Genomic DNA, 25813 nt, shown 5'->3' with positions numbered 1-25813 from the left:
GGCCCGTGAGCCATGGCTGCTGAGCCTGCGCATCCGGAGCCTGTGCTCCGCAACGGGAGAGGCCACAACAGTGAGAGGCCCGCATACCACAAAAAAAAAAAAAAAAAAAAAAAAAAAAAAAAAAAAAAAAAAAAAAAAAAAAAAAGAAATCGTTTGTAGATCGTTATTATGTTTAATCTGTGTGGTAGTGATATTTCTGCCAAAGAACTTGTTTATTAGGTCAAAGAAGTGTACATATTTTTTGGTACTTAAATGAATTCTAGTAAAGGACGCTTTGGTTTTTTTTAGGGGTGAGAGCGGGAAGATACTGACTTCAGGGAAATGTGAATGAAAGCACAGGTAGTGGCCTTGGTCAGACTTATTGTGCACTGCTTTGAAAACGTACATAGGCCACAGCCTAACACTTTTAATCATCAGATTTGCTGCTAGTTCCTAAAAAATCTAGCCCAGGCTTAAGGTTTTTTAGTGATGGTAGCCTCTTCCTAGAAAATTTTGTTTGCTTCTATAACATTATTGTCATGTTCTTATGTTGGCTGTGTGTTTAGGCTTTACAAAGAGTTGTGATATTTATTATTCTGTTTTGTTCTCAACAGCCCTGTGGAGTAGGCAGCTTCCCTTTTTCAGAATGAGTTCTTTTTTTTTTTTTTTTTTTTTTTTTCTTTTTTTTTTTTGCAGTACGCGGGCCTCTCACTGCTGTGGCCTCTCCCGTTGCGGAGCACAGGCTCCGGACACGCAGGCTCAGCGGCCACGGCCCACGGGCCCAGCCGCTCCGCGGCATGTGGGATCTTCCTGGACCGGGGCACGAACCCGTGTCCCCTGCATCGGCAGGCGGACTCTCAACCACTGCGCCACCAGGGAAGCCCTCAGAATGAGTTCTGATATTCACAAAAGGAACATTAGTAAAATAGATTATCATGCCAACTATTAGAAAAATAACTTTAAATTTTATATTTTTCCCATAATACTTTAATGATGTATTCTTAGATAGTATCTTTAAGCAAAAAAAAAAAAGTGTATACAGATTTTGAGAGAACCTGCAAATAGCACACATGAGGAATTATGCACCCTAATAATGGAGAATTTAACATTTCTCTAAATTGATGTATTTTTGTTCCATATGTTCTCCTAAGAAAAATGAAATAAAATGACAGTGAAATAAAATAAAAGTGACAGCAAAAGTAATACCCATTTTTCTCACTCAGAACATATTGTATAGAATTACTCCCAGTGAGTGAAAATAAAGTTGGGTTAGAAATATGCCTCTTCAGGCTACCCTTTTTTTCCTTTTATACTCCAGAAGACGGGATGAGATTAGAGGAAGAGGGATTTGTGATTTATGACACACTCCCTACCCTGAAAAAGTGGCTTTTGTCAGAGGAAGGTGTGGTAGGATAGTTTCTTTCAACCTTAGATCTTAAAGCTATTAATTGACTTCAGCCAAGGACTAAGTTGAAATTGTTAGCCTTTGCCAAAATCGAAACATGAAAGAACCATTTAGTTATGATTTTTAAAGAGTTTATGTGTAAGAATGAAGGAATTCTTTCTTCTGATTTGAATTTCATGTGCTATTTCTAAATTGTTTTAAAAATCACCTTCAATCAGATTTTAAAAGAATGGCACCAAATACACTCTTTTTAATTGTTCTTTCATAAATTGCAGACTTGAGAACAATGTAATTTTTTTTAACTTATTTATTTTTTAATTTTTGGCTGTGCTGGGTCTTCGTTGCTGTGCGCAGGCTTTCTGTCGTTGCAGAGAGTGGGGACTACTTTTCGTTGTAGTGCAGTGGCTTCTCTTGCTGTGGAGCACGGGCTCTAGGTGCACGGGCTTCAGTAGTTGCACCACATGGGCTCAGTAGTTGTGGCTCGCGGGCTCCAGAGCGCAGGCTCAGTAGTTGTGGTGCACGGGCTTAATTGCTCCGCAGCATGTGGGATCTTCCTGGACCAGAGCTTGAACCCATGTCCCCTGCATTGACAGGCGGATTCTTAACCACTGCGCCACCAGGGAAGTCTGAGAACAATGCAGTTTTTGTGTCAGATACTTCACATTCATAATAGATCAGAAATGCTTTGTGTGAAATGCTTTTAGGGCAGCACCACAGGTTCTCTTCGGCATTTAAATGCTGGCAGCCCTGCTTGTCTGCCCTGGGAACCCCAGGGTCTGACTAAGGGTTGACATGGAGGGGAGGGGCTGTGAGGATGTTACCAATGGGAAAGGAAATCACAGCCCAAACTGGGAAGTGATAGTCTTCCCAGTCGGGGAACAGAAGACCTGGAATAGTTTTGTAGTTACCTATCTTCATTATTTTCCTCTCCCTCATGTCTGTTTCTTCCTCAACCAATGCTTTGGGAAAGGACTCAAAAGCCATTTCCTTTTATTAACAAGAACAGCTATGATTGCTGGTGCTAATTTTATAAGCTTGATAATGCTTACCAATGTTACCTAGTCTCATTTTTACAGTAACACTGTGAGGCAGATACTTCTGCTGTCTCTATTTTAGAAGCTCAGAGGCTCTGAGAGAAGTGCCCCAGAGTGTTCACTGAGTCGACTGTGCAGGGCTCAGACCCTAAGGCTGGCTTCCCGAGAGCCTGCTTGTAACCATCTAGCAAGACTTCTGCTCCTAATACTGTAGATACAATGAGTAGAACAAAACCAGTTAAAGGCCTTTTCCTGTAGTGGTACTTTATGCTGCATGTTGCTTTTTTACCTCAGTGTAATGTGTCCACATTAATCATCTGATATTTGCCCCTAAATCAGCCTGTAACAGTGGAGATGATCTTGTCCCTTTGCAAATAAGGAAGGAGGAGCAGAAAGCCCAGGTGGCTTGCCCAGAGTCAGCCATTTCCCAGGGCTCAGCCCAGGCCCTTCCTCGTGACCCTGTTAGTCCTTGCTGGTTACTGGTTCTTGGCCTCTGGATCAAAGAGATGAGATAAAGCTCTAAACACACTGTTGGTGGGATTAAGAACGCTTGCTCCATCAGGCTTCAAGCCAATGTCTGAATGGACAGCTGTGGAGCAGTCCTTTAGATTCTAACTTCATGGTTTTTGCCCCAGGCTCTTGGTTACATAAGAATATGATGATAATTTTTCCTTGTTTCTCAGAGCTGATATGATTCAGCTCTTGAGAGAAATTTGCAATTTAAAACCCTGAAATATTTCTTCTTTTGAGAGTTCTGGTTATAAACATAGAGCCTTTTGTTGTGTTTAAATATCCCTAGAGGGGGATGGCCATGACCCTTTTTCCACATTGGGTCTCCTTAGCTAGTCAGACGGGCTGTGGCACAGAAACTTCTTTTCTTTCTCATGAAAACATTTATTTTCTGTCTGTCTCATGTCGTTACACGCATTTTCAGAAAATTTTCAAAATGCTTCTCCTTTCAAGGTCTAGAGCCCTTCAGGATCGGCCCGTACACCAACTTTGTTAACATTGGAGAGCGCTGTAATGTTGCAGGATCCAGGAAGTTTGCTAAACTCATCATGACAGGAAATTATGAAGTGAGTATCTAAATAAGACCCTCGAGGCATCTGCCAGGTTTTTGGCTAAGACAGCATGCAAGTGAAACAGCTCTGCCTTTGATAATCATTAGCAGAGCTGCTGGGAAGTGTGAGAACGGTAGTGTGTTTGTAGCTGGCAGAGCTGGTGGGAGGATGAGGCTTCGAAAAGTCATAGCTGCCCTTGTCAATATTTTTCAAAAAAATTCATCCAGGGTATGAAGTGGGATGAGATGGGAGGCACCCAGGTTCTAGCTATTTCTGTTAATTGTGAAATACATTTAAAAATTTGAGGATACTCTTCATTTTGGCTTCTCACAAATCTTTCCAAGAAAAGGGAAAGCCAAGACAATTCCTATTCATTTCCTCATGACCACATCAGACACTGACTGATGTGGTATTATTGATTCTGTTCACTGTAAAATAAGCTAAACAAACACAAAACTTGCAAGGTAGTTTCACCATAGGATTCTTAAACTCGGTCACTCTAAGGATGAGCAAAATTTAATCCAAGTAGAGCCCACTCTAAAAATCTGGACAAATTTTTTTTTCTTATGCAAATACAAAGTTAGAAATGGAGGAACCTGATCTGAACTTTAATGATAGCCTTTGCAACCTTTAGGAAATAGATCTTCCAGCAACCAGTATCGAAGCAGACTTAGTTCTAATCACAAAGAAAGGGCTCATTTATCGTCCTTTATGGACTTGTTAGTGACTGCTCCGTGGCATCCCTCAGTGACCTCCTCTGCAGGTAGGTCAGTAGGGCCTGGTTACCTGGTTCCTGACAGTTCCCGTCAGTCCTGTTCTCTTCGTTCCCGCTGCTGCCTGGCCAGCACGTGCTGCTGCCATGGTCCTCCCCAGTTCAGAAGCTTTCACGGGGTGGCTTTTTTTGCACGTGGGATAAAACCCAAACTCCTTTAGACCATCATCCACATAGACACCAAACTGCCTTCCATCCTGATCTGTCATCTGAACATTCCAGGAGGCTTGCTTCTGCCTCCAGGCCTTTGTTCCTGTTTGTTCCCTTCTGCAGCCCTGAGGACCCTTCATGGTTGTATAGGGTTCTTCAGTTGGCAGTATTTCTATTTCTGTTTTGATTCTCTTTCAGCTCTCAGATTTGATACATTTGCTACTGAGAGCAGACGGCATTTTAGGAAGAAGCAAACAAGTGGGAGTGATATTTGTCATCTCATAAGGTCTTACTGTTGAACATATGCCAGTCACTGTGCTGAGCGCTATACAGCATTGCTCGTGTAATCTTTACAGACCTGTGAGATTGGTGCTGCTATTATCCCCATTTTACAGATGTGCAGCTGGAGGCTTGGGGGAGGTTAAACCACTCACCTACTGTTTGACAGCAAGTGAATGATAGACCCTAAGTCCTCCAAGCCCATACCCTTCACCGCTCTGCTGTCTTGGCTTGGAGGACACAGGAAGGAGGCCGGGAAGTAGGAGGGGGCCGGGGAGGAATGGCTCCTCACTGGTTTCCAGTTCCCCATAGTTAGTGACCCCTCAAGGCTCTGAGGTTAAGGGAATGACCTGAGAGAAGGTCCAGTCCTGTCTTTGTGCCCAACTTGTGCAGCTTTAAAACAAATCACTTCATCTCTCGGAGCTTATTTGGGAAGGTTGGACCACCGAGCTGTGATTCTGTGGCTTTTCTGATGTAGAAAGGTCAGGCATTGGCATCTATGTTGTGTGTCTTTTGACCCCTGGTCTAACCAGGTCGCTTGCCATCTCCCCTGTGCTCCCTCCAGTCCATTTCCCAGGGGCAGCTGAAGCTGCTCCCTCTCAGGTAGCTTTCTCCACTTCAGTCCTCAGAGATCTTGCCCTTCCTGGTGTTTAGGCAGGACATTTGACTCGTATGATGTATGGCAGTGCCAGTAGCTTTTCATATGACTACATCATAGGTCCCCAGCTAGATGAAAGCCCTTCAAGAACAGGGACTGTGACTTATACTTCTTTTTATTCTTTATGATATTAATATTTAACATACTGCTGATACCAAAAACATTTTTTGCTGAATTTTATTGTGATCCTTTTTCTCTGTGTAACCTTGTGTCATTACGAGTGGTCTTTCCTTGTGGCCTGTGCCAAAGTGTCTCATGCCTGTTCTTTTACAGTGATTGCTAAAAATTTCTATTTGGTTTCTTCGGCTAAGAAAAAATTAGGACAACACCAGAATCTACAGTTGATTTTATCCCTGCTTATTTTATGACACTATGAAGTGTGCAGCAAAGACTTAAAGTCTCTGCTGTACCAGTCAGTTAGAAAGCCTTATTGAACATGTCTGTTTTGTCCAGTATTGTTCAAATGAGAGTGGGAGATACCTAAGACCTTTCTAGATTTCCAAATGCTTAAAATCTATTTCGGAGAATAAGCTAATACTCGTGAAATCGTGAGGAAATGATAATGTAATACACCATGGGATAATGTTTATAATAGTTACAGATGTTTAGAGGCAGCCGGTCATTGCAGAATAAGCAGTGTTTCCCAAAGTATGTTCTCTGGAACACTGATCCTACAAGATATTCCTTAAATGACCGTAAGTGAGAAATACTGTGTATTGTATCTTGTCCTTGGAGATTTACGGTGTATAATAGCGTATCAAAGGATTTGAAAATCCTTTTAGCACAGAAGAAGTTTATTTAAACACATATCTCACATAACTTCTATCAACAGCCTACAATGACTGCTTTGCATGTTTCGGCAAACACTGAAGAGTTAGATAAGTTTTGGACTGTTTCTCTAAGGACTTTTCTTGGAGGAGATGGGACTTGAGCTGGATGTTAAACAGTACAGGAAGGAAGGGGATTGTGTTGGAAGCAGAGGGAACATCATGATGTGTGACACAGAGGTAGAAACAGATTTGGCTGGGTGGAGGGTGCCGGGAGTGGGCGATGGGTGAGAAGTTCAGTTGCATGAGAAGATGGGGCAGGTCCCAGAGGGCCTGGAACACCAGGCTGAGGGCTTGAGGCTCTTTACAGGAAGAGTCAAGCTTCGCTGGGTTCTGAGGAGCGACCCGCTGTGATGGAAGCGATGTGTAAGAAAGCTTCATCTGGGATGGTTGAGAGCAGGCTCAGGGTCGGGGGTGCTGGCCAGGCAGTCTAGTGGAATCTAAAAGGACTGCCTGCTGGCGGTGGTGAAGGACTACTTTTGTCAGCCTTCTCTTAGTCACCCACTCCCAATACTCGTTCCCCTTGAATTCTGTCCTCAGGAAGCTCTGAGCGTTGCCAAAATGCAGGTGGAAATGGGAGCCCAGGTGCTGGATATCAACATGGATGATGGCATGCTGGATGGACCAAGTGCAATGACCAGATTCTGCAACTTCATCGCTTCTGAGCCTGACATTGCCAAGGTCGTACAAAACCTTGATTCATCAAGGGAGTTTACATGTGCTGCTCTGTTGCTCATTTAACTTTGTCACTTGTCCCTTCATCTGTCATGTCATACACTGGTTTTCTGTTGTCCTTTGTTGAAAGCCCAGTGGTTTCTGATTGTCAGTTTTCTCACTTAATGGCAGCCTTTCAATAGAAACCAGACTTTAGAGAGAGATGTGACTTCAGTGTGGCTGTTTCCAAGGCTTCCAGAGTTGGTCACATGATGTCTGGCTAGGCTAAGAACCAACTTTTCATGTCTCTGAAGGATATACTCACTGTTCTTACCGAATCATTAGTTCTCTTCCTATCGCAGACAAGGGAACTCAGTTAATCCTTCCTTATTGCAGGAAGAAGAGACCTTTTTAGGTTTATCAGAGTGAGACAGACTTATAAAACAAGATTAAATCAAGGTATTAATGTCAGCTTTTACATTTTTTCTTTAAAAGATGAAAGTTAATTTTTGTGTCCATCCTTTCAAAAATTTTAGATTGATTCTAAAAACTTTTAAAAGTCTCACTTCACTTCTCTACCATTGAATTTGTGATGAGGAGTGATTTTTGAAGTTGGTTTTATTGTTGGTATTGTTGTTTGAAAGACACTTCCTATAGTGCTTTAAGAGATAGGGCTGTCGTTTTTTTGTTAGGCTTCATTCAGCAAATGTGTAAGTTAGAAGTCTTGTGGTAAGCAGTGAATTACATTAACCTGTCCTTCATTTGTCTTCAACTCCTCACTTAAAAGCCTCCACTGTCCTCTGGGAGTAAATATTTTGCGAATTTAAGGTGCAGAGAAGCTAAATGACTTGTTCAAAGTCTGAATCAGACGGGGAGCCCGTGAAATGACTTCAGTGCTTTCATTCTGATGTTTAGCTGTGATCTTTTGAGTTATCAATTTCTGGCCCATGCATGGGGTCTCTTGTGAGACTGGAATTGCTCCAAGTCTTTTGGGCTTTAGGAACAAGGGCTTAAAATCAGATTAAAATCGTATCTCTGTCACACTACTGTTATTTGTTTCTTGTTTCCCTAAGGAAGAAAGAGGGAATATCTGGGGGTCCTTGGAAGGGGATTTGTGGTAACTTACAGTCTTTCTGTGATCACCTTACCCTTCTGACCTCAGGTGCCCTTGTGCATCGACTCTTCCAATTTTGCTGTGATTGAAGCTGGGTTAAAGTGCTGCCAGGGGAAGTGCATTGTTAACAGCATCAGCCTGAAGGAGGGAGAGGATGACTTCTTGGAGAAGGCCAGAAAGATTAAAAAATTTGGAGCTGCTGTGGTGGTTATGGCTTTTGATGAAGAAGGACAGGTGAGTGATTTCTTTTGCTCTCGCTCCATTGTGTTACATAGGCTTAGAGCAGTGGGAGAGAACTGAGTCCAGAACAGATGTGTTTACCATATATACCATATGTGTGTGTACACACACACACACAGAGGCATACCTCAGAGGTACCACGGATTCCGTTCCAGGCCACTGTAATAAAGCAGATATCACAATAAAGTGAGTCGCATAATTTTTTGGTTTTCCAGTGCATGTAAAAATTATGTTTACACTATACTGTAGTCCATTAAGTGTGCAATAGCATTATGTCTAGGAAAACAATGTACATACCTTAATTTAAAATACTTTATTGCTAAAAAATGCTGACCATCATCTGAGCCTTCAGGGAATTGTAGTAGTAACATCAAAGATCACTGACCACAGATAACCATAACAAGTAGAACAATAATGAAAAAGCTTGAAATATTGCGAGAATTACTAAAACATGACACAGAGACATGAAGTGAGCAATGCTATTGGAAAAATGGTGTCGATAGATTGCTTGAGGCAGGGTTGCCTCAAAGCTTCAATTTGTAAAAATGCAGTATCTGTGAAGTGCAATAAAGTAAAGGCCAGTAAAACGAGGTATGCCTGTAGATACACGTGTGTGTATGTGTGTATACACAAGTACATACATGTACATACATACTTATATATATATGTATAATATATGTATGTGTGTGTGTATATATATATATATATGAAAATTACATAAGACACAATAAGGTTTTTACATCAGTTGAGAAAGGAATTATTCAGTAAATGCTATTGGAATAACTGACTGCATTTGGAAGAAAAAGTTAGAGCCCCATTTCCCACCATATCCCAATATAAAATATACATCAATTAAAGATCTATATGTAAAAAAAATCTAAAGAATATATGAGAAAATATTCACTGAAACTTGGGAAGCCAGAAAGAAAACTGATAGACTTATTTACCTAAAAATGTAAAACTTTGTATGACAAAAGATACGGTATTATTTGCAGCATGAGTAATAGCAGTGGGTTAATATCCCTACTATGCAAAGAGTTTCTATAAATCAGAAAGTAAAATGCCCTAATCAAATCAGTAGAAGAATGAACAAAGGAAAAGAACAAGTGATTTTTAGAAAAAGAAACACAAATAGCCAATAAACCTATGAGAAGTTACTGTACTTACTAATAATTATATTATATTTCTATAAATAAAAAATGAAGCAATAATGAGATATTAGTTTCCTTTATCAAATAGAGAAAAAAAGGAGAAGAATTGAGAAATGGCAACTCCAATGTTGTCTGTGCCACAGAATCAGGGAGGGGCTATGGGAGGCTTCAAACACAATGATTGTTTAACCTGGGTGATGGGTGTGTGGTGATTACTGTATTGTTTTATAATGTTATAAATACTTTCATATCTATTCCATATTTAATTTGATTAAATATTAATTTAAAAAATCCATACCTTATAATTCAGCCGCCTTCTGGGAATCTTTATTAGGTTGAGTATGTGTTCATATTCATTGTAGCACTGTAGTAGCAAAAAATTGAGAAGGCTCTAAATGTCTATTAATAGGGGAATACTTAAATCTGCCTACATGTCATATAGAATACTGTGTAGCAGTTAGAAAGAATGAGCAGTTAGAAAGAATATATATATATATATATATATATATATATATATATATATATATATTGGCCACACCATGTGGCATGCAGGATCTTAGTTTGCCAACCGGGGATCAAACCTGTGCTCCCTGCAGGGGAAGCACAGTGTCTTAACTACTGGACCACCAGGGAAGTCCCTAAATATATTGAAATATATTGAAAAGTAAAAAAAGTAAAAAGTAAAAGTAAAAAAACACCAAAACACCAAGTGGCACGATCCTGGTTTTATTTAATAAAAAAGGATTTATATGAATATATGTGTGTCTGTAAACAGAGAAAAAAATTGGTTGTTGTTAACTGGAGGGTAGGGATGAATTGACTTCTTATTTATATAATTGATAAGTGCTGGGGTTATATGTTATTTTTCTTTCTTTTCTTTGTTTTCTCATGTTTTTGAAGTAAAACTTTTTAACAGAAGTGTCTTGTTTTTGTGCAAAAGATATATTTTCTTCATGAAAAAAATTCACATAGTCCAGAAGAGGACAAAAGAGTTAATTTTGATAACAAACATGTATTGAACCTTTACTTGCACCAAGTAAGCACACTCACATGTTAAATCAGTTTTTCTTCCCAACATATAAATGTTGGGTATATATTATTATTTTTGTATTTCATGTGAGTAAACCAAAGCACAAAGACTTTACCTGACTGTCTGTTGTTTCACAGGTAGCGAGCAGTTGTGCTCAGATTCAAACCCAGGAGATCTGGGTCTGTGCTAAATGGTTGGGTGAAAGAATCCAGGGTGAGGCTGTCAGGGAAGAGTGGCTCTTTTATTTATTTTATTTTATTTTATTTTATTTCATTTTTTTTTGGTACACGGGCCTCTCACTGCTGTGGCCTCTCCCGTTGAGGAGCACAGGCTCCGGATGCGCAGGCTCAGTGGCCATGGCTCACGGGCCCAGCCGCTCCGCGGCACGCGGGATCCTCCTAGACCGGGGCATGAACCCGTGTCCCCTGCATCGGCAGGCGGACTCTCAACCACTGCGCCACCAGGGAAGCCCGGGTTGGCTCTTTTAGAGAAGGTGGTCTTGAAAAGCCCTTCTGAGGGGGAAATGTTTGAAAACCTGAATAAAATGAGAAAGCCATGTGGCCATTTACGGGAAGAGAAGAGGTTCTAGAAAATTGAAGATTTTGTATGAACTACTGTTCTTTAACTCTTGCCCTGACTCAACAAAATGTTGATGTCTTCCCGTCTTAGTAAATATGGATTATAACTCCATCTTTTATGATTGCATTATATTCCAGTATGTATGTTTTACTTAGTCTATTATTGCATAAAATTGCGATTGTTTCTAAAATTTTAGTAGGATGAACAGTGGCCAGTGAATATACTAACTCGTGCAGCCACTTTCCTCTTGTAGAGTGATTTTCTTAGTTCATAGAAGTGGTCAAAGGTTGGGTCAAAGGGTGTGCACGGGCTTCCCTGGTGGCGCAGTGGTTGAGAGTCTGCCTGCCGATGCAGGGGACACGGGTTCGTGCCCTGGTCCGGGAAGATCCCACATGCCGCAGAGCGGCTAGGCCTGTTAGTCAGGGCCGCTGAGCCCGTGCGTCCGGAGCCTGTGCTCCGCAACGGGAGAGGCCACAACAGCGAGAGGCCCGCGTATCGCAAGAAAAAAAAAAAAAAGGTGTGCACATTTGACATTTTAACACACATCGTTAAGTTGTCCTTCTGAAAAGTTGTATCTAGTCATCTTCCGCTACTAGTTCAGTGTGGTAAGACCATTTGACATAATTTTTATTTTTACCAAAGGTATATATGCAGATAGTGAAAGAGACAAATAGTTCTTTTTATGAAAAACAGCCCTAAGCCTCCAGGTCCCCAGAGGCAACCACTTACAAGTTAGCTGATTCTTGTGTCATTTACCTGCTTAACTTCAAATTACAGTTTTAGTTATTATTTGTTGCCTTTCTATAGTGGCTAAGGATTTGACTTTTTCTCCATCTTCTACTCCCCACTCCACACATTTACTTTTAATCCCCCATCCTTCCAATATAATTTCAGTTGTAACTATTTTTGGCACTTATATTAAGCTGTGTAAACGCTGAGCCATGTAGTATACCATGATTCCTTTTCCTTTCCTTCACCCTCTTTCTCTTCTATGAAGTTAATACCTATCTTTGCATTTGCTTTGCTTCTTACGTATTTTCAAACTGTTCCTTAGTTGTGTAAATTTCCAATATCCAGTGTATCCAAAGACACTAAGTAGATTGTTGTTTTAATTTCTTGAAGAATTATCTCTCCAAGTCTTCTGACATAATCTGGAAGGGTTGCTCAGTAGGCCAGCTGCACAGCTGTCACTGCAAGATGTCCCTCCCCATCATGTGGACAGTTCTTCTCACCTCTCTCTTAGGTGTTTAGATCTCATAATTTCCTCATTCTTGGTTTAATCTCTCATTTAGTGACCTGTATCCTCTGGTTAGCTTCTTATGAAAGAAGACATGGCAGTAAATATTTTTGAAACCTTTCATGTCTGAAAACGGCTTTATTCTACTTTTACACTTAATTAACAATTGTGTGGTATAGGAGTACAAGCTTGAAATTATTTTCTCTATGTTTTGAACTCATTGATCCATTGTCTTCTAGTTTCCATTGGTATTGGTGAGAAGTCCAGTGCTATTCTAACCCTTGATTCTTTTTGTGAAACCTATTTATTGTCTCATTTTCTGGATGCTTCTTGGATCTTCTGTGTCCATGGTATTCTGAAATCTAGTGATTATGAGCCATTCCTTGTGCTGGGCACTCAGTAGGCCCTGTCAGTCAGGAAACTTATAGCCGCAGTTGCAGGAAGTTTCCTTGAATTGTTTATCCTCTCTTGGCCTGTGTATTATTCAGAAACTGGATGTTTTAGAAAGATCGCCTAATTTTCTTATCTTTTCCCTCCTGTTTTTCAGTGCTGACATTTTGTTCTGCTCTGTGTGAGATTTCTACATCTGTGTTTATGTCTTCTTTTTCCAGGAGCTCTTTTTTGTTACCTAAATGTTCTTTTTTACACTTATATAGCAACCTGTTATTGTTTAATGGAGGCAGATATCTTCTCAAATTCCTTCAAATATATCTTGAGCACCTAGTATGTGCCAGGCCCTGAGGAGATAGCAGGGAGCAAACCTAGTCCCTGCCCTTGTGCAGTTTATGTTCTTAGGGGGCAAAGGGAATAATAAATGAAAAAACATAAAGACACACACACACACACACACACACACACACACACACACACACACGGATGGTACGGAATACAAGGGATAAGGGTGATAGGAGTACCAGGATGAGGGTGGGGGATGGGGAAAAGAAGAGATTGAGAAGTTCTGAGGTTAAAAAGGCAGCTGTGGGCTTCCCTGGTTAAGAATCTGCCTGCCAATGCAGGGAACCACGGGTTTGATCCCTGCTCCGGGAAGATCCCACATGCCGCGGAGCAACTTAGCCCGTGCGCCACAACTACTGAGCCCGTGCTCTAGAGCCTGCAAGCCACAACTACTGAAGCCCACATGCCGCAACTACTGAAGCCCGCGCGCCTAGAGCCTGTGCTCCGCAACGAAGAGTAGCCCCCGCTCGCCGCAACTAGAGAAAGCCCGCGCGCAGCAACAAAGGCCCAACATGGCTAAAAAAAAAAAAAGCAGCCACCAAATCGTGTAGGGCCTTGGAGACCACTGTTAACACTTTGGCTCTTCCTGTGAGTGAGCTGGGAAGCCACTGAAGGGTTTTGAGCAGAGGAGAGAACATGGTCCCATTTATGTTTCAAAACCACTCTGGTTCTTTGGGGAGAATGGTCTGTGGGGACCAAGCAGAGCCACTGGAGGTTGTTGCTGTAGCGCAGATGAGGGATGATGGTGGCCGGGACCAAGGCGGGAGCAACAGAAGACGTGAGGAGTCATCCATTTCTAGATGTGTCTTTAAGGTAGAGCCAGTAGGATTTGCCTTCGAGTTGGTTGTGAGCCATGAAAGGAGGAGGAGTCACAGATAATATTCAGCTTTTTGGCCTGGGCGGTCGAGGTAGGAGGGCAGTGAGCAGCCGTTCTGGGACAGGCTGAGGAGAAGTTCCGCTTTGGCCGTGTGTTTCCAGCGGTGTGCTCAGGATGTGGTTGTGGAGATGAGTGCGGGCCTCATGGGCAAAGTCTGGCCTGAAGATAGGATTGCCTTGCTTGGGAATTATTTATTCCTAGATGATATTTAAAGCAGTGAGACTGACTTCACCAAAGGAATGACAGTAGAGAAGAGGCCCTAGGACTAAGCTAGTCTTGGAGCCACAGTGCTTCGTGGTCAAGGAGAAGAGGAGAGGCCATCAGAAGAACTTGGGAAGGAGCGGCCTGTTTGGTAGGAGAGGAACCAGAGGGGAGAGTTCACCTGGAAGCCAAGTGAAAAGGAAGCTTCTGGAAGGGCGTGACAAGCTATTTTAAAGAGCTGTGGGTAGATCAGGGAGGAGGAGATCAAGAATTTACCCTTGGATTTAGAAATGGGGTAGTTTATGATCTTGCTGTGCTGTTTCCAAGGAGATGAAAGCTTAATCGCAGTGGGTTCAAGGGAGAAGAGGAGAATTGGGGGCAGCAGGTATAAACCATTTTGGGGGAGTTGTGCCATAAAGGGGAACAGAAATAGAGTGGAAACCAGAGATGGATGTGAGGTTAAGAAAGGGTGTGTGTGTGTGTGTGTCTGTGTGTGTGAAGACAGATGATGTGACAGTATGTGTTTGTAAGCTGGTGGGAGTGACCTGGTAGAGAGAAGGGGAGGAATTGGTGCGCAGGAGAAAGGGGGCACTTGCTCAGTCCATGACCTTGTGGGTCGAGGGGCTGGCAGCCAGTGTGCAGGGGGCAGGGCAGCGTGCTCACAGCGCAGCAGCAGCAGCAGCAGGCAAGGCTGGGAGTGCTGGGGGGCGGGGGTTGACTGCTTCTATTTTCTCAGTGAAGCAGGAGGCAAGGTCAGCCCTGAGAATGAGAATGGCATGTTGTTTGCTTCGTGTACTGGTGCTTTACCAGAAGTGTGAAGCAGAAGCACTCCCATGGGGAAGGGTAGTCGCTGCCTGTGCTGTTAAAACACATACACACCCCTGGGCTCCGCCCCCTGAGTTTCTGACTCATTTGGTCTGGGGTGAGACCTGGCTTCGGTAATTTTAAAGCTTTAGACGTGATTCTCCTGTATACTCTGGCTGAAAACCACCAGCAGAGTTTATCTCATTTAGTCCTCGTAGTAACCATGTGGGGTAGCTGTCGCCCCATTTTACAGTGAGCCAAGGTCAAATGGCTAGGACATGATGGAGCCCTGGTCTGCCTAGTTTGAAGACAGACGCATGCTTCCAAATCCTGTGTTATCTCCCTTGCAGAGTGCTTGATCTTGGCTGAGAACAAGCTTTCCCAATTTAGATTTGAATGAGTCCACAAATAAAAAGCAAATGTAGGGGAAATTTTTTAACTTGCTAGTTATGAGAGAAACACACATTAGAGCAATATTAAAGTGACATTTTGTCCTTATTAAGTTAGCAAAAGTAAACTTTAAAATGATCAAGATCTGTGCTGGTACAGCAGTGGTAAACAGAAGGCCTCATTCATTGTAAAGTGTAGTGAAAACTGAGACAGTCCTTTTGAAAGACCCCATAATGCCTATCGAGAGACATGAAAGTGTTCATACCCTCTGAGGTAATGATCTCATTTCTGGGAAAGTATCCTAATAAAAACATTCAGCAGCATAAGAATTCTATATATGCCAAGGTTTTTCACCAGCTTTTTATTGAAGATAAAACAACCTAAATGCCCAACTGGAGAGAAAGTGATAACTTAGGTTATCATTCAGTTGTAATATTATCCAGAGTATTTCAATATTAATTATGAAGATTGTGGAGCAGCATGACAGTGCTTACAAGATATAAATAAAAAAATTAAAAACCAATAGTTATATAGACACTGTATATGCAACTACATAAAAACCACATTTGATAAAGATTGGAGGAAAATGCTATTAAGGAGAATAGCTGTTAGAGTAAAGGTGGTGGGATTAAAGGTCCCTTTTCAAAAACTGCTTTTCCTGATTAAAAGTAATTTTTCTATATAATTATAGACCTACATATGCTCGTTGAAGGATTGTAGTATTGAAAATTATAAAAAACAAAGTAAAAAACTCATATACTTGAATAATTCAGAAATCAGTGATACAGATATTTTGATGCAAAGGCATTTCTTCTATTAATTGAGTTCGTAACAACTTTGAGTGTAACAATCAGGTAAGAACCAAGGTTTGCTTTGCTTGGATGACACCACTGGTTATAAGGAGAAAACAGCTCTCTTAAATGGAAGACCACTGTTGCAACTAAACAAAGCAGAAGAACATACAACGTGCTTATGTTCCAGTACATGGCGACTGTCTTTGCTTTATGTTTGTGATCCATAGTGCAATGAAAACTACAAGGTCAAGGCCAGATATGACAGGGAGGACTGGCCCTGAGACTTCTGGATTATAAGGCAAATAAGGAAGCACTTCTGTGTTTTTTGTTGATGTTAGTAGTTTTGACAGCTGTTACTTTTAACTCTAAATAACGACAACAACAAAATATATATATAATATATGTAATAATATATAAAATACAAAGAACACTTTCATTATTGAAATTTCTGTGGGAAAAGTTATTACTACTCACCTCTAGATTTAATTCTCCTTTTCTAATTGAAGTGATTACTTTTATGACAATTTTTGATAATGTAAGTTTTCTTAGAAATACAGTTATCACATAGTAGAGTAGACTATATTATTTTTGTTTGCATGTGTGTAAACTATGTAAAAGAATAATCAATATCATCCTATAAAAGATCCATTATATTCAGCACATTTTCCTATGTTAAAATGATTTGAACATAATATTCTAATTTATGGAGAAATAAAACTCCCATTAGGATATTGATTAAAATGTAATAAGTCCTAACCTAGAAAATAATGAGGAATTGGTATCTGGGAGACATTCAGGAACATGATATATCTTTCTGGTTACTATTCAATCAAGTTTTTTGTTTTTGTTTTTTTTTGTGGTAAGTGGGCCTCTCACTGTTGTGGCCTCTCCCATTGCGGAGCACAGGCTCTGGATGTGCAGGCTCATCAGCCATGGCTCACGGGCCTAACCGCTCCATGGCATGTGGGATCTTCCCGGACCGGGGCACGAACCCATGTCCCCTGCATCGGCAGGCGGACTCTCAACCACTGCGCCACCAGGGAAGCCCCTCAATCAAGTTTTATAGTTTTTCTTAAATAGGAAGCCTCAAGAACATTCCTTGGTATTTGTGTTGTTTTGTTGTTGTGATTTTGACTTATTTTTCCTTTCTTAAATATTTTTCCTTTGGTAGTAATTTTTTAGATTTTTATTTCATAACAACTTCTTTTTAAATTTTAGATAAATTGACACTGTTTTCGAGTTGAATATCTTATATTTTCCAGTAAGTTATGCACCATAGTATGACAAACACATAGTTGTAGGAAACCAAAATCAATAGTTGTTAGTTTGCCCTTTATTTTTTTCCTTGGTGAAGGTAGTTGACCCAAGCCTAGGAGTTGATTCTCAGAGTTTCTGCTCTGACGCTCTCCCAGCTTTATTAAAATCTGACATATATTTCTGCATTTCAGGGGCCTCCTTTTTAGTGGCTATAGAGAGGTCACCCCTCTCTGGTTAAGATGCCATGATTGAGTATTTATCTCCTTGGACCTTTCCTTTTAAGGTAGTTATATTTTAAATTCTCTGTTTGTAAGAAGGAGACTTGTCCAGATTGCCTTCAGAGGTAGGAGTTTGTGGTAGGGATATGAGGAACATAGGCCTCTGAGCCACGCCTGGTCTCAAGACCTCTGTGCCTGAGGTGTTCAGTTGTCCTACAGGAATAACAGCACAGCATACAGTAGGCATACCTCCTATGCTGAGGGTCCCAGCTCCCTGGCATGTGCCTGGCACCCCTCGCTGTGAGAGAGAAGATTTGAGTGGGTTCATTTGCCCCTGCTGGAACGTAGCGTTGCTTCATCCAGGCCTTAGTATTTGGCTTTGCAGAGTAGGATTTTCCAGAAAACAGCCTGTCTCTGCAGGTTCTAGAGAAAAGCCACGAGCACCTGTTGGCTCATGATAATGACCTTGCAGATGAGTCTGGTTTCTGGTCTCCTCACCTGCTGTATCCCCTGTGGTTCCTCTAAACCAGTAGTTCTCAAGTGGGGGGGGTGATTTTGCAACCCCAGGGGACATTTGGCGATGTCTAGACAGATTTTTTGTTGTCATGACTGGGTTGTTGGGAGGGGACGTGCTCTGTCATCTAGTGGGAGCGGGCAAAGCCCTCCAATGCGTAGGGCGGCCCCCGCAGCAAAGAATGCTCTGGTCCAGATTGTCAACAGTATCAAGGTTGAGTAACCCAATTCTTAACCCAGGGCAGCTTCTTCTCTGCTACCCGTTTTTCTCTCTGATGTTGTCTGGCTGATGGGGAAAGGACAAATATGGTTTTCGTATTTTACTCCTCTGTGCCAAGCCTTGGGCTCTGGGCACTGAGGATAAATGAGGGTTAGCAGAAGGCCCAGCTCCTTGCAAGATTCAGTGCCTTTCGGAGGTTTTGGTGAAAGTGGAAGAAAGACCTGATGAAGCAGGGAAAATCTAGCATGGTGGGATTCCAGAAAGATCTGAGAGGCAGGGAAAGAGTTCATATTTAAAGCTCGATTGTTAAAAGGAAGGCAAAACTAGATAGGTTATGGGTCTTATCTAAATATTTTTGGGTATTGGTTTTAAATACATCTCTGGATAGTAGGTCAGTCTTTTTCTTTGCCCTTCCTATGAGCTGTCTCTTTCTACTGTATCCCCTTCCTAGCTCTCCCTTTGAATGTACTGAAGCCGACCAATCCTCCACTCTATCCAGGGATCGATAAACATATTAAGAATTTCCTTCTCTTTCCTCCCTTTCACGCTGCACAGAATTTGCATCCTCTCCTAGAAGGTGACTTTTAAAACAACTTGACTTCTTTAAAGAGTTCAGAAGTTTTCAGTGTGGTGGCACCTGCAGTTTCTAGATTGCAACTGACACCGCTTTTTCCTCACCAGATCGCCTCTCGGTGTCGATTCCACGTCTGAAATCCTATCCATTTCCTCTATAATCCTGAGTTCCTGGCATCCACATTCTGCCTTAAGTGTGAGTTCTGCCAGGGGCACAGCCTCCGTTCTTTCAGGAGAAGGGTGAGCCAGGAGGTTTTCCAAGGTGACCTTGCATCTCCTGCGACCCCAGCTCAGTGCTCTGCCCTGTCCTTCATCCCATGCCTCACTTCTGCCTGCAGGCCTGTGGCTTCTGCTGGCCTCTGGGTGTCCTAACCTTCAGCTACTTACGCCCACACATTTACCCCAGTAGAGAAGTCACTCCAAGGATTTCTGAACCAATCCTTTGCCCTGAGTGATTTTAAGCCAACGGGTCTCTTGTCCTGTATTTTCCCTTGGAAACTTCCCTTCTTCAGCTTTTTTCTTTCTGACTTGTCGGTGCCTTTCTGATGGTGGCACACACATCCCTTTCCGTCACTTCCGTTTTGAACTCTGCTGTGTTCCGTGGCCCACTTTAAGCTGGTTCAGTCAAGTTTGAAACCTTTAACTTGCCTCTGAAGTTGGTCCCGTTCCTTCTCTGTTCCTTGTCAGGGTGCATTTTCACAGAACCTAGGTGTTTTTGATCCTTTTTCTTTCTTTCTCATAGTATCAGCCTCGATAACTAAATCAAAAATTGTTTTATGCTTATCTCATTTTTCCCTAAGTGTCTGATAATCTAGCAAAACCTGAGCAGTGGATTTCTTAACTGATGCCTCCTACCTACTGATGGCTTTCTAGCTTTACTACGGCTTAAGAATAAACCTGATAAATTATAAAATCATAAAAGATATTTATTAATCCATCTTGGCCCTTAGATTTTCAGTATTGTCACTGAGGTTTCTTCTACCTCAGCCTGAGAAGGTGCATCTCACTCTTTAGTGGTTCTCACCTGGGCTGTGTGTTAGTATCGCTAAGGGGCTCTTTAAAAATACTGTTGCTTAGGTCTCATCTCAGGATTCTGATTGAAGTGGTCTTGAGTGAGGTTCAGGTATTGGTATTAGAAAATGAAAATCCCTCTGGGTTATTAAAACGTGCCACCAGAGTTGAGAGCTTCTGCATCTTTGAAATCCTCAAGCCTTGAAGCTTATTAGTATGTTTATCTCACAGCCCTGGCTGAGGAACAGGACAAAGAGAACCTTGGAGAATCTAACATGATATGCTCCTGGCAAAGACCTGTCCGTTGAAACTCTGTGCATTCTGAGATTTGCTTGTTTATTCAACAGACAGTAGCTGCTTGTCTGTTAATGTGGCAGGTAGTGTACTAGGTGCTGGGAGAACAATTTGACAGGGGCCTCATCCTTGCAGAGCTGATAGTTGATGATTCAGTTCTGACCTAGAAATGAATTCCTGTCCTGTGAGATGTCATTCATGGCTCAGAGAAAGAAAGGACCAGGACCTACCAACCAAACTAGGTGATGAAGAAATACTAACAGCACTGGTAGCCCCAAACCCCTGTGCCTTTTCTCTTAGTGAGCTTAGCTGGGCCATGAACCTAGAACCTAGAACTCTGTTTGGCTCTCTGTGAAGGGGGAAATAAAGTCCAAGACTAAAGGTGACCCTGGGTGACCTGCTCTTGACCACTTTCTTCTGGGCCCACATCTTGATCTTAACCTTAACTTTATCACTAACTGAAGGAAGATGTAAGTTTGTTGAAGACATTCAGTTAAGGAAGATGAGAGCCTGCCACTTTCCCTGAAGCCTGGAGCAGTGGGGCTGCAGAGCCCACTCCTTGTGGTCCTTTCCCTGGGCCCCTTGGTCTGCTAAGTCGTGGGAGCACATCCCCAGCAGGAGGTAAACTCTAACCCCAGCAGCTGCAGGAAGCAGGGATAGATTAGACATCACGGAGAACAGTTGAAAAAGAACACCAAAGTAAGCGAGCAATCAGAAGCCTAGATCCGAGTGCTTTTTATAATTCCCCCGCCACGCCTTTCTCTGGAGGCTGGGGCCTCACTGAATGTCCTTGAACTACAGCAGTGTCTGCACCCCTCATCCCTGCGGTCGCCTGAGAGCTCCCTCTAGAGGTCAGGATGTGTGTAATCAGCAGCTTATTTACCATACTTCATGTTCACATCTGGTCAAGGGTAACCTCCCTCCAAGTAGTCAGCCTGGAAGACTCAACACTTAATTCAGTGGTGTTGGACACTTTTCAAGAACATTTTGTACTTTTATTCAGAACTGTATGTGACTTATTTTTTTGGAACTACTGTAGTGATAGCAGGTATTCATTTTTTTTTCAGAGCAGATTTGTTTTTTTTTCTACAAACAAATCATTCAGCATGAAATTTGTTGAATAAGCCTCGCGTTGAGGTTGTAAATTTGACCTGAAGACAGTTTCCACGACCACGTTCAGAAATGCCTTGAGTCAGGGCTTCCCTGGGGGCGCAGTGGGTAAGAATCCACCTGCCCATGCAGGGGACACGGGTTCGATCCCTGGTCCGGGAAGATCCCACATGCTGCGGAGCAACTAAGTCTGTGCGCCACAACTACTGAGCCTGTGCTCTAGAGCCCACGAGCCACAAGTACTGAGCCCGCGAGCTACAACTACTGAGCCCGCATGCCACAACTACTGAAGCCTGCATGCCACAACTGCTGAAGCCCGCGCACCTAGAGCCCATGCTCTGCAACAAGAGAAGCCACCACAATGAGAAGACCGCGCACCACAAGGAAGAGTAGCCCCTGCTCGCCACAACTAGAGAAAGCCCGTGCACAGTAATGAAGACCCAACGCAGCCATAAATAAATAAATAAATAAATAAATACCCTGAGTCAAAGCCTCATTCATTCATTCATTCATTCATTCAACAGTAATATTGAGCACATCCTCTGGCAGGCACTGCCCTAGGCTCAACAAAAAATAATAAACAAGTTGCCAAATAAATATATTTTCTAGAAGGAGAGATACCATGAAAAAGAGTGGAGGATGCAAGAGGGGTGGCAGCAGGCTGGTTTAGACATGGTGATTAAGGAAGGCTTCTCTGAAAAGGGGACATTTGGGTGGAGACCTGAGTGATGCAAAGCACAAAGCCATGTCACAGTGTGTTCCGGGCAGTGGCAGCAATGAATAGAAAGGTTCTGAGGGAGGACAAGCTTGGTGAGTTTCAGGAACATCAAGGGAGCAGTGTGGGGAGACTGGAGTAGATGAGGGGGTAATGATAGGAAACAGAATTGGAGGCATGGGACCTGATTCTGAGGCTATTGGGAAGCAACAGGAGGACTGGGATTTGCTGGAGTCAGTGCTTGGCTTTCTAGGGTCACTGTTTTGAAAAGTAATATTAATTCATATTTATGACTTAAGGCACAAGTTAGTTAGCTAATGTTATGGTGGGTGGGGTTGGAGGTGGGGAATAAATACACATCTTTGAATCTGTGTAGACTGTTACTGCAGGAAGGTCCAAGAAAACCTGGGTGATGGGTTAGCACACTGCAGGCAGGTCCAGAGAGAAAGGGCACGTATTTTTAAATTTATTCTTTAGTAGTAGTTGAATTTTTATCATATGTGTGGTTTTTTTTGTTTTTTTTGTTTTTTTTGTTTTTGCGGTACGCGGGCCTCTCACTGTTGTGGCCTCACCCGTTGCGGAGCACAGGCTCCGGACGCGCAGGCTCAGTGGCTATGGCTCACGGGCCCAGCCGCTCCGCGGCATGTGGGATCTTCCCGGACCGGGGCATGAACCCGTGTCCTCTGCATCAGCAGGCGGACCCTCAACCACTGCGCCACCAGGGAAGCCCCCCATATGTGTGTATTTTTAAGAAGCCTGTTTATTAATATACCATACGTGTATGTAAGATTTGATCTTTACAGAAGTAGTGTAGCTGTTGTGTTGACGAAAACACAAAGGGACTTTATACCAATTCCTCCTTGGAGATAATTTGATAAACATTTAGAGGCTGCTTGGCATTTGGATTTCTATGAAATCCAAGCACTGATAATTAAGTGCTTTCAACAAGTGAATTGTCCTTCTGTTTTCATAGATAACACCTCATTTTTCTATTTCAAATTACATCTTTTACTCCTTTCCCCAGGCAACAGAAACAGACACCAAAATCAGAGTGTGCACCCGGGCCTACCATCTCCTTTTGAAAAAACTGGGCTTCAATCCAAATGACATCATCTTTGACCCTAATATCCTCACTATTGGTACTGGGATGGAAGAACACAACTTGTATGCTGTTAATTTTATCAATGCAACAAAAGTCATTAAAGTGAGTATGAGTATTTTTCTCCTTTCTACCCAAGACATTGCTTAGATTTATCACATGGCTCCAGTGAATAGTTTGAGCTAACATATATATTTATTGGCAAGGAATATTGACATTCTTATTCTTAGGTAGTAAATTGGTTTTCTGAAATTTAGGGGCCTTTATTGTTTTTCTTTTATATGTTATTTTGTACTGTGAAGTAAAACACACATACTGGGAAATATAGAAAAAATAATAGTATGATAAATAATTGATTATGAATCATATAATAGCTTTCACTTTCATCCTGAAATGGAACATGGGTAGTGCCCCCATGGCTCTCCCTTTCTCATTACACCCTCATTCTGAATTTTATGCATGTTTCAACAGGCTGAGTTTTATGATTCTACTTTGTTGCTTTTCTTTAAAATTTTATCACTTCTGTATACACAGTCAATCTGAATTGTCCATGGATTTTGTATCTGCAAATTCACCTACTCACTAAAATTTATTTGTGACCCCCAAATCAATGCTGATGGTGCTTCTGCATCATTCACAGGCATATGCATGTGCAGAGTGGTGAGAGAGCTGAGTGCCTGACCCACGTGTTCCAGATGAGTCAACAGGGTTGAACCTCTTGGTTCAGCCCTCATTCCGTAAACAAGTGCCCTTTTCATGGTCTGTTGAGTGCCATGTTTTTCACATTCTTGAGCTTTTTCTTGGTGATTGATTTCTCTGTTTAAATGGCTCCCACGCATTGTGCTGAAGTGTTATTTAGTGTTCCTATGTGCAAGAAGGTTGTTATGCGCCTTATGGAGAAAATATGTGTGTTAGATGAATTTTGTTTAGACACGAGTTGTGGTGCTGTTGGCTGTGAGCTCAGTGGTAGGCAATCAACAATATATACTAAACAAGATGTCTTTAAATGGAAACACATATAAAACAGGGTTATATGTTGATCAGTGATGATAATTTTGGGACCAGAGGTTCATGAACCTAACCCTGCATTTCCCATGGGAGCAGTGGTTTTTTTCCCCAATTTTCAGTGTTCACAGTGACTTTATAGAACATAACTATCACAAATAATGAGAATTAACTGTATAAACAGTATAGTTTTGCCTTTTTTTTTTTTTTTTTTGCGGTATGCGGGCCTCTCACTGTTGTGGCCTCTCTCGTTGCGGAGCACAGGCTCCGGACGCGCCGGCTCAGTGGCCATGGCTCACGGGCCCAGCTGCTCCGCGGCATGTGGGATCTTCTCAGACCAGGGCATGAACCCGTGTCCCCTGCATCAGCCGGTGGACTCGCAACCACAGCGACACCAGGGAAGCCCAAGTTTTGCCTATTTTTGAGCTTTAAGATTCTAATGCCTTTTTTCCTCACCCAGTCTCATTTTAACGATTCACCTGTGTTGTTGTAGCTGTACTTTGTTCATTTTAATTAATGTATAATATTCCATCATATACCTGTTTCATAATTAACTGTTCTGCTGTTGATAGACATTTTTTTTTAATGTTTTATTTTTGGCTGCGTTGGGTCTTCGTTGCTGCCTGCGGGTTTTTCTCTAGTTGCCGAGAGCAGGGGCTACTCTTCCTTGCAGTGTGCGGGCTTCTCATTGTGGTGGCTTCTCTTGTTGCGGAGCGTGGGCTCTAGGCACGCAGGCTTCAGTAGTTGCAGTGCATGGGCTCAGTAGTTGTGGCTCACAGGCTCTAGAGTGCAGGCTCAGTAGTTGTGGTGCATGGACTTAGTTGCTCCGCGACACGTGGGATCTTCCCGGACGAGGGCTTGAACCCATGCCCTCTGCATTGGCAGGTGGGTTCTTAACCACTTCTCCATCAGGGAAGTCCCTAGACGTTTGGTTTGTTTCCAATTTGGGTATGTTATGAGCAAGGCTGCCGTGAGTGTTCTTGTATATATCTCTTGCATGAGCTTCCCTATAAAATATATCCAGAAGTGGAAGGGTTGGGTCACAGTAGCAGACAGTGACCAGCTCTCTCCCAAAATGCTTGAGCAAGTTTGTACTTTAACCAACAGTAAGTAAGAGTTCCTGTTGTTCCACACGCATACTAATGCTTGATATGTCATAAGGTGTGGTGGGAACCTCAATTTCCTTTTGCCCTTTTAAACTTAGTCAAGTTTATAGTGAACCTGGGAGTTTGTTCATTTAGGCAATGGAAGCCTTCTAGTAGCTTGTGCCTTCCGTGAATGACCAACTACTCTCTGTCTCTCTGTTTGTTCTGTCTGTCTGTCTCTCTCTCTGTTGTCTGTCTCTGTTTCTTTCTTTTTCTGTTATTTATCCAGCAAAGTTTTTTTCTTTTTAGCTGTGTGGTGCGGCATGCAGGATCTTAGTTCCCCGACCAGGGATCGAACCCATGCCCCCTGCAGTGGAAGCGCAGAGTCTTAATCACTGGACTGCCAGGGAAGTCCCTCTGCAGCAAATATTTTATGGCATACTCACCATGTATTGTGGCCCTATCATGGTCCCTGTAGAAGTATACAGAGATAAAGCAGAATTTTTTATTTTCCCTTAGGGAGATTAGAGTCTAGTAGGAAAAACTATGAAGGCACTGCCTTTGTGATGTCCTGATATGCAAGTTGTGGTCTACGTCTAGCTAAAAGAAGCTCTGAATTACTTCGAACTCTATATGTTTGGTTTTTTTTTTTTTTTTTTTACTTTCCACTGTTATAAATAAAGCTTAAGGGATGTGATTGCTGCTTTTGGCAAAGTAGGGAAATCTTTTCACATTTTAAAAT

The 25813-nt window shown here is 42.2% G+C and overlaps 1 protein-coding gene across 2 annotated transcripts in view; it reads left to right on the top strand.

Annotated features, from left to right (window-relative positions):
• MTR (5-methyltetrahydrofolate-homocysteine methyltransferase) overlaps positions 1-25813 on the top strand; it is a gene marked incomplete at its 3' end in the record, with an annotated part of 113483 nt that overhangs the window by 24403 nt on the left and 63267 nt on the right. For both annotated transcript variants that reach the window (XM_079707651.1, XM_079707650.1), the window contains exons 12-15: positions 3382-3494; positions 6706-6846; positions 7982-8167; positions 22907-23086. In XM_079707651.1, coding sequence (XP_079563777.1) covers positions 3382-3494; positions 6706-6846; positions 7982-8167; positions 22907-23086 — 620 coding nt within the window. The remainder of the gene's footprint in view (positions 1-3381; positions 3495-6705; positions 6847-7981; positions 8168-22906; positions 23087-25813) is intronic.

Source organism: Hyperoodon ampullatus (genome assembly GCF_949752795.1).
Source record: "Hyperoodon ampullatus genome assembly, chromosome: 1".
NCBI classification, from domain to species: domain Eukaryota; kingdom Metazoa; phylum Chordata; class Mammalia; order Artiodactyla; family Ziphiidae; genus Hyperoodon; species Hyperoodon ampullatus.
The sequence above is the reverse complement of the archived record's forward strand: the minus strand, read 5'-3'. Positions and strand labels throughout refer to the sequence as shown.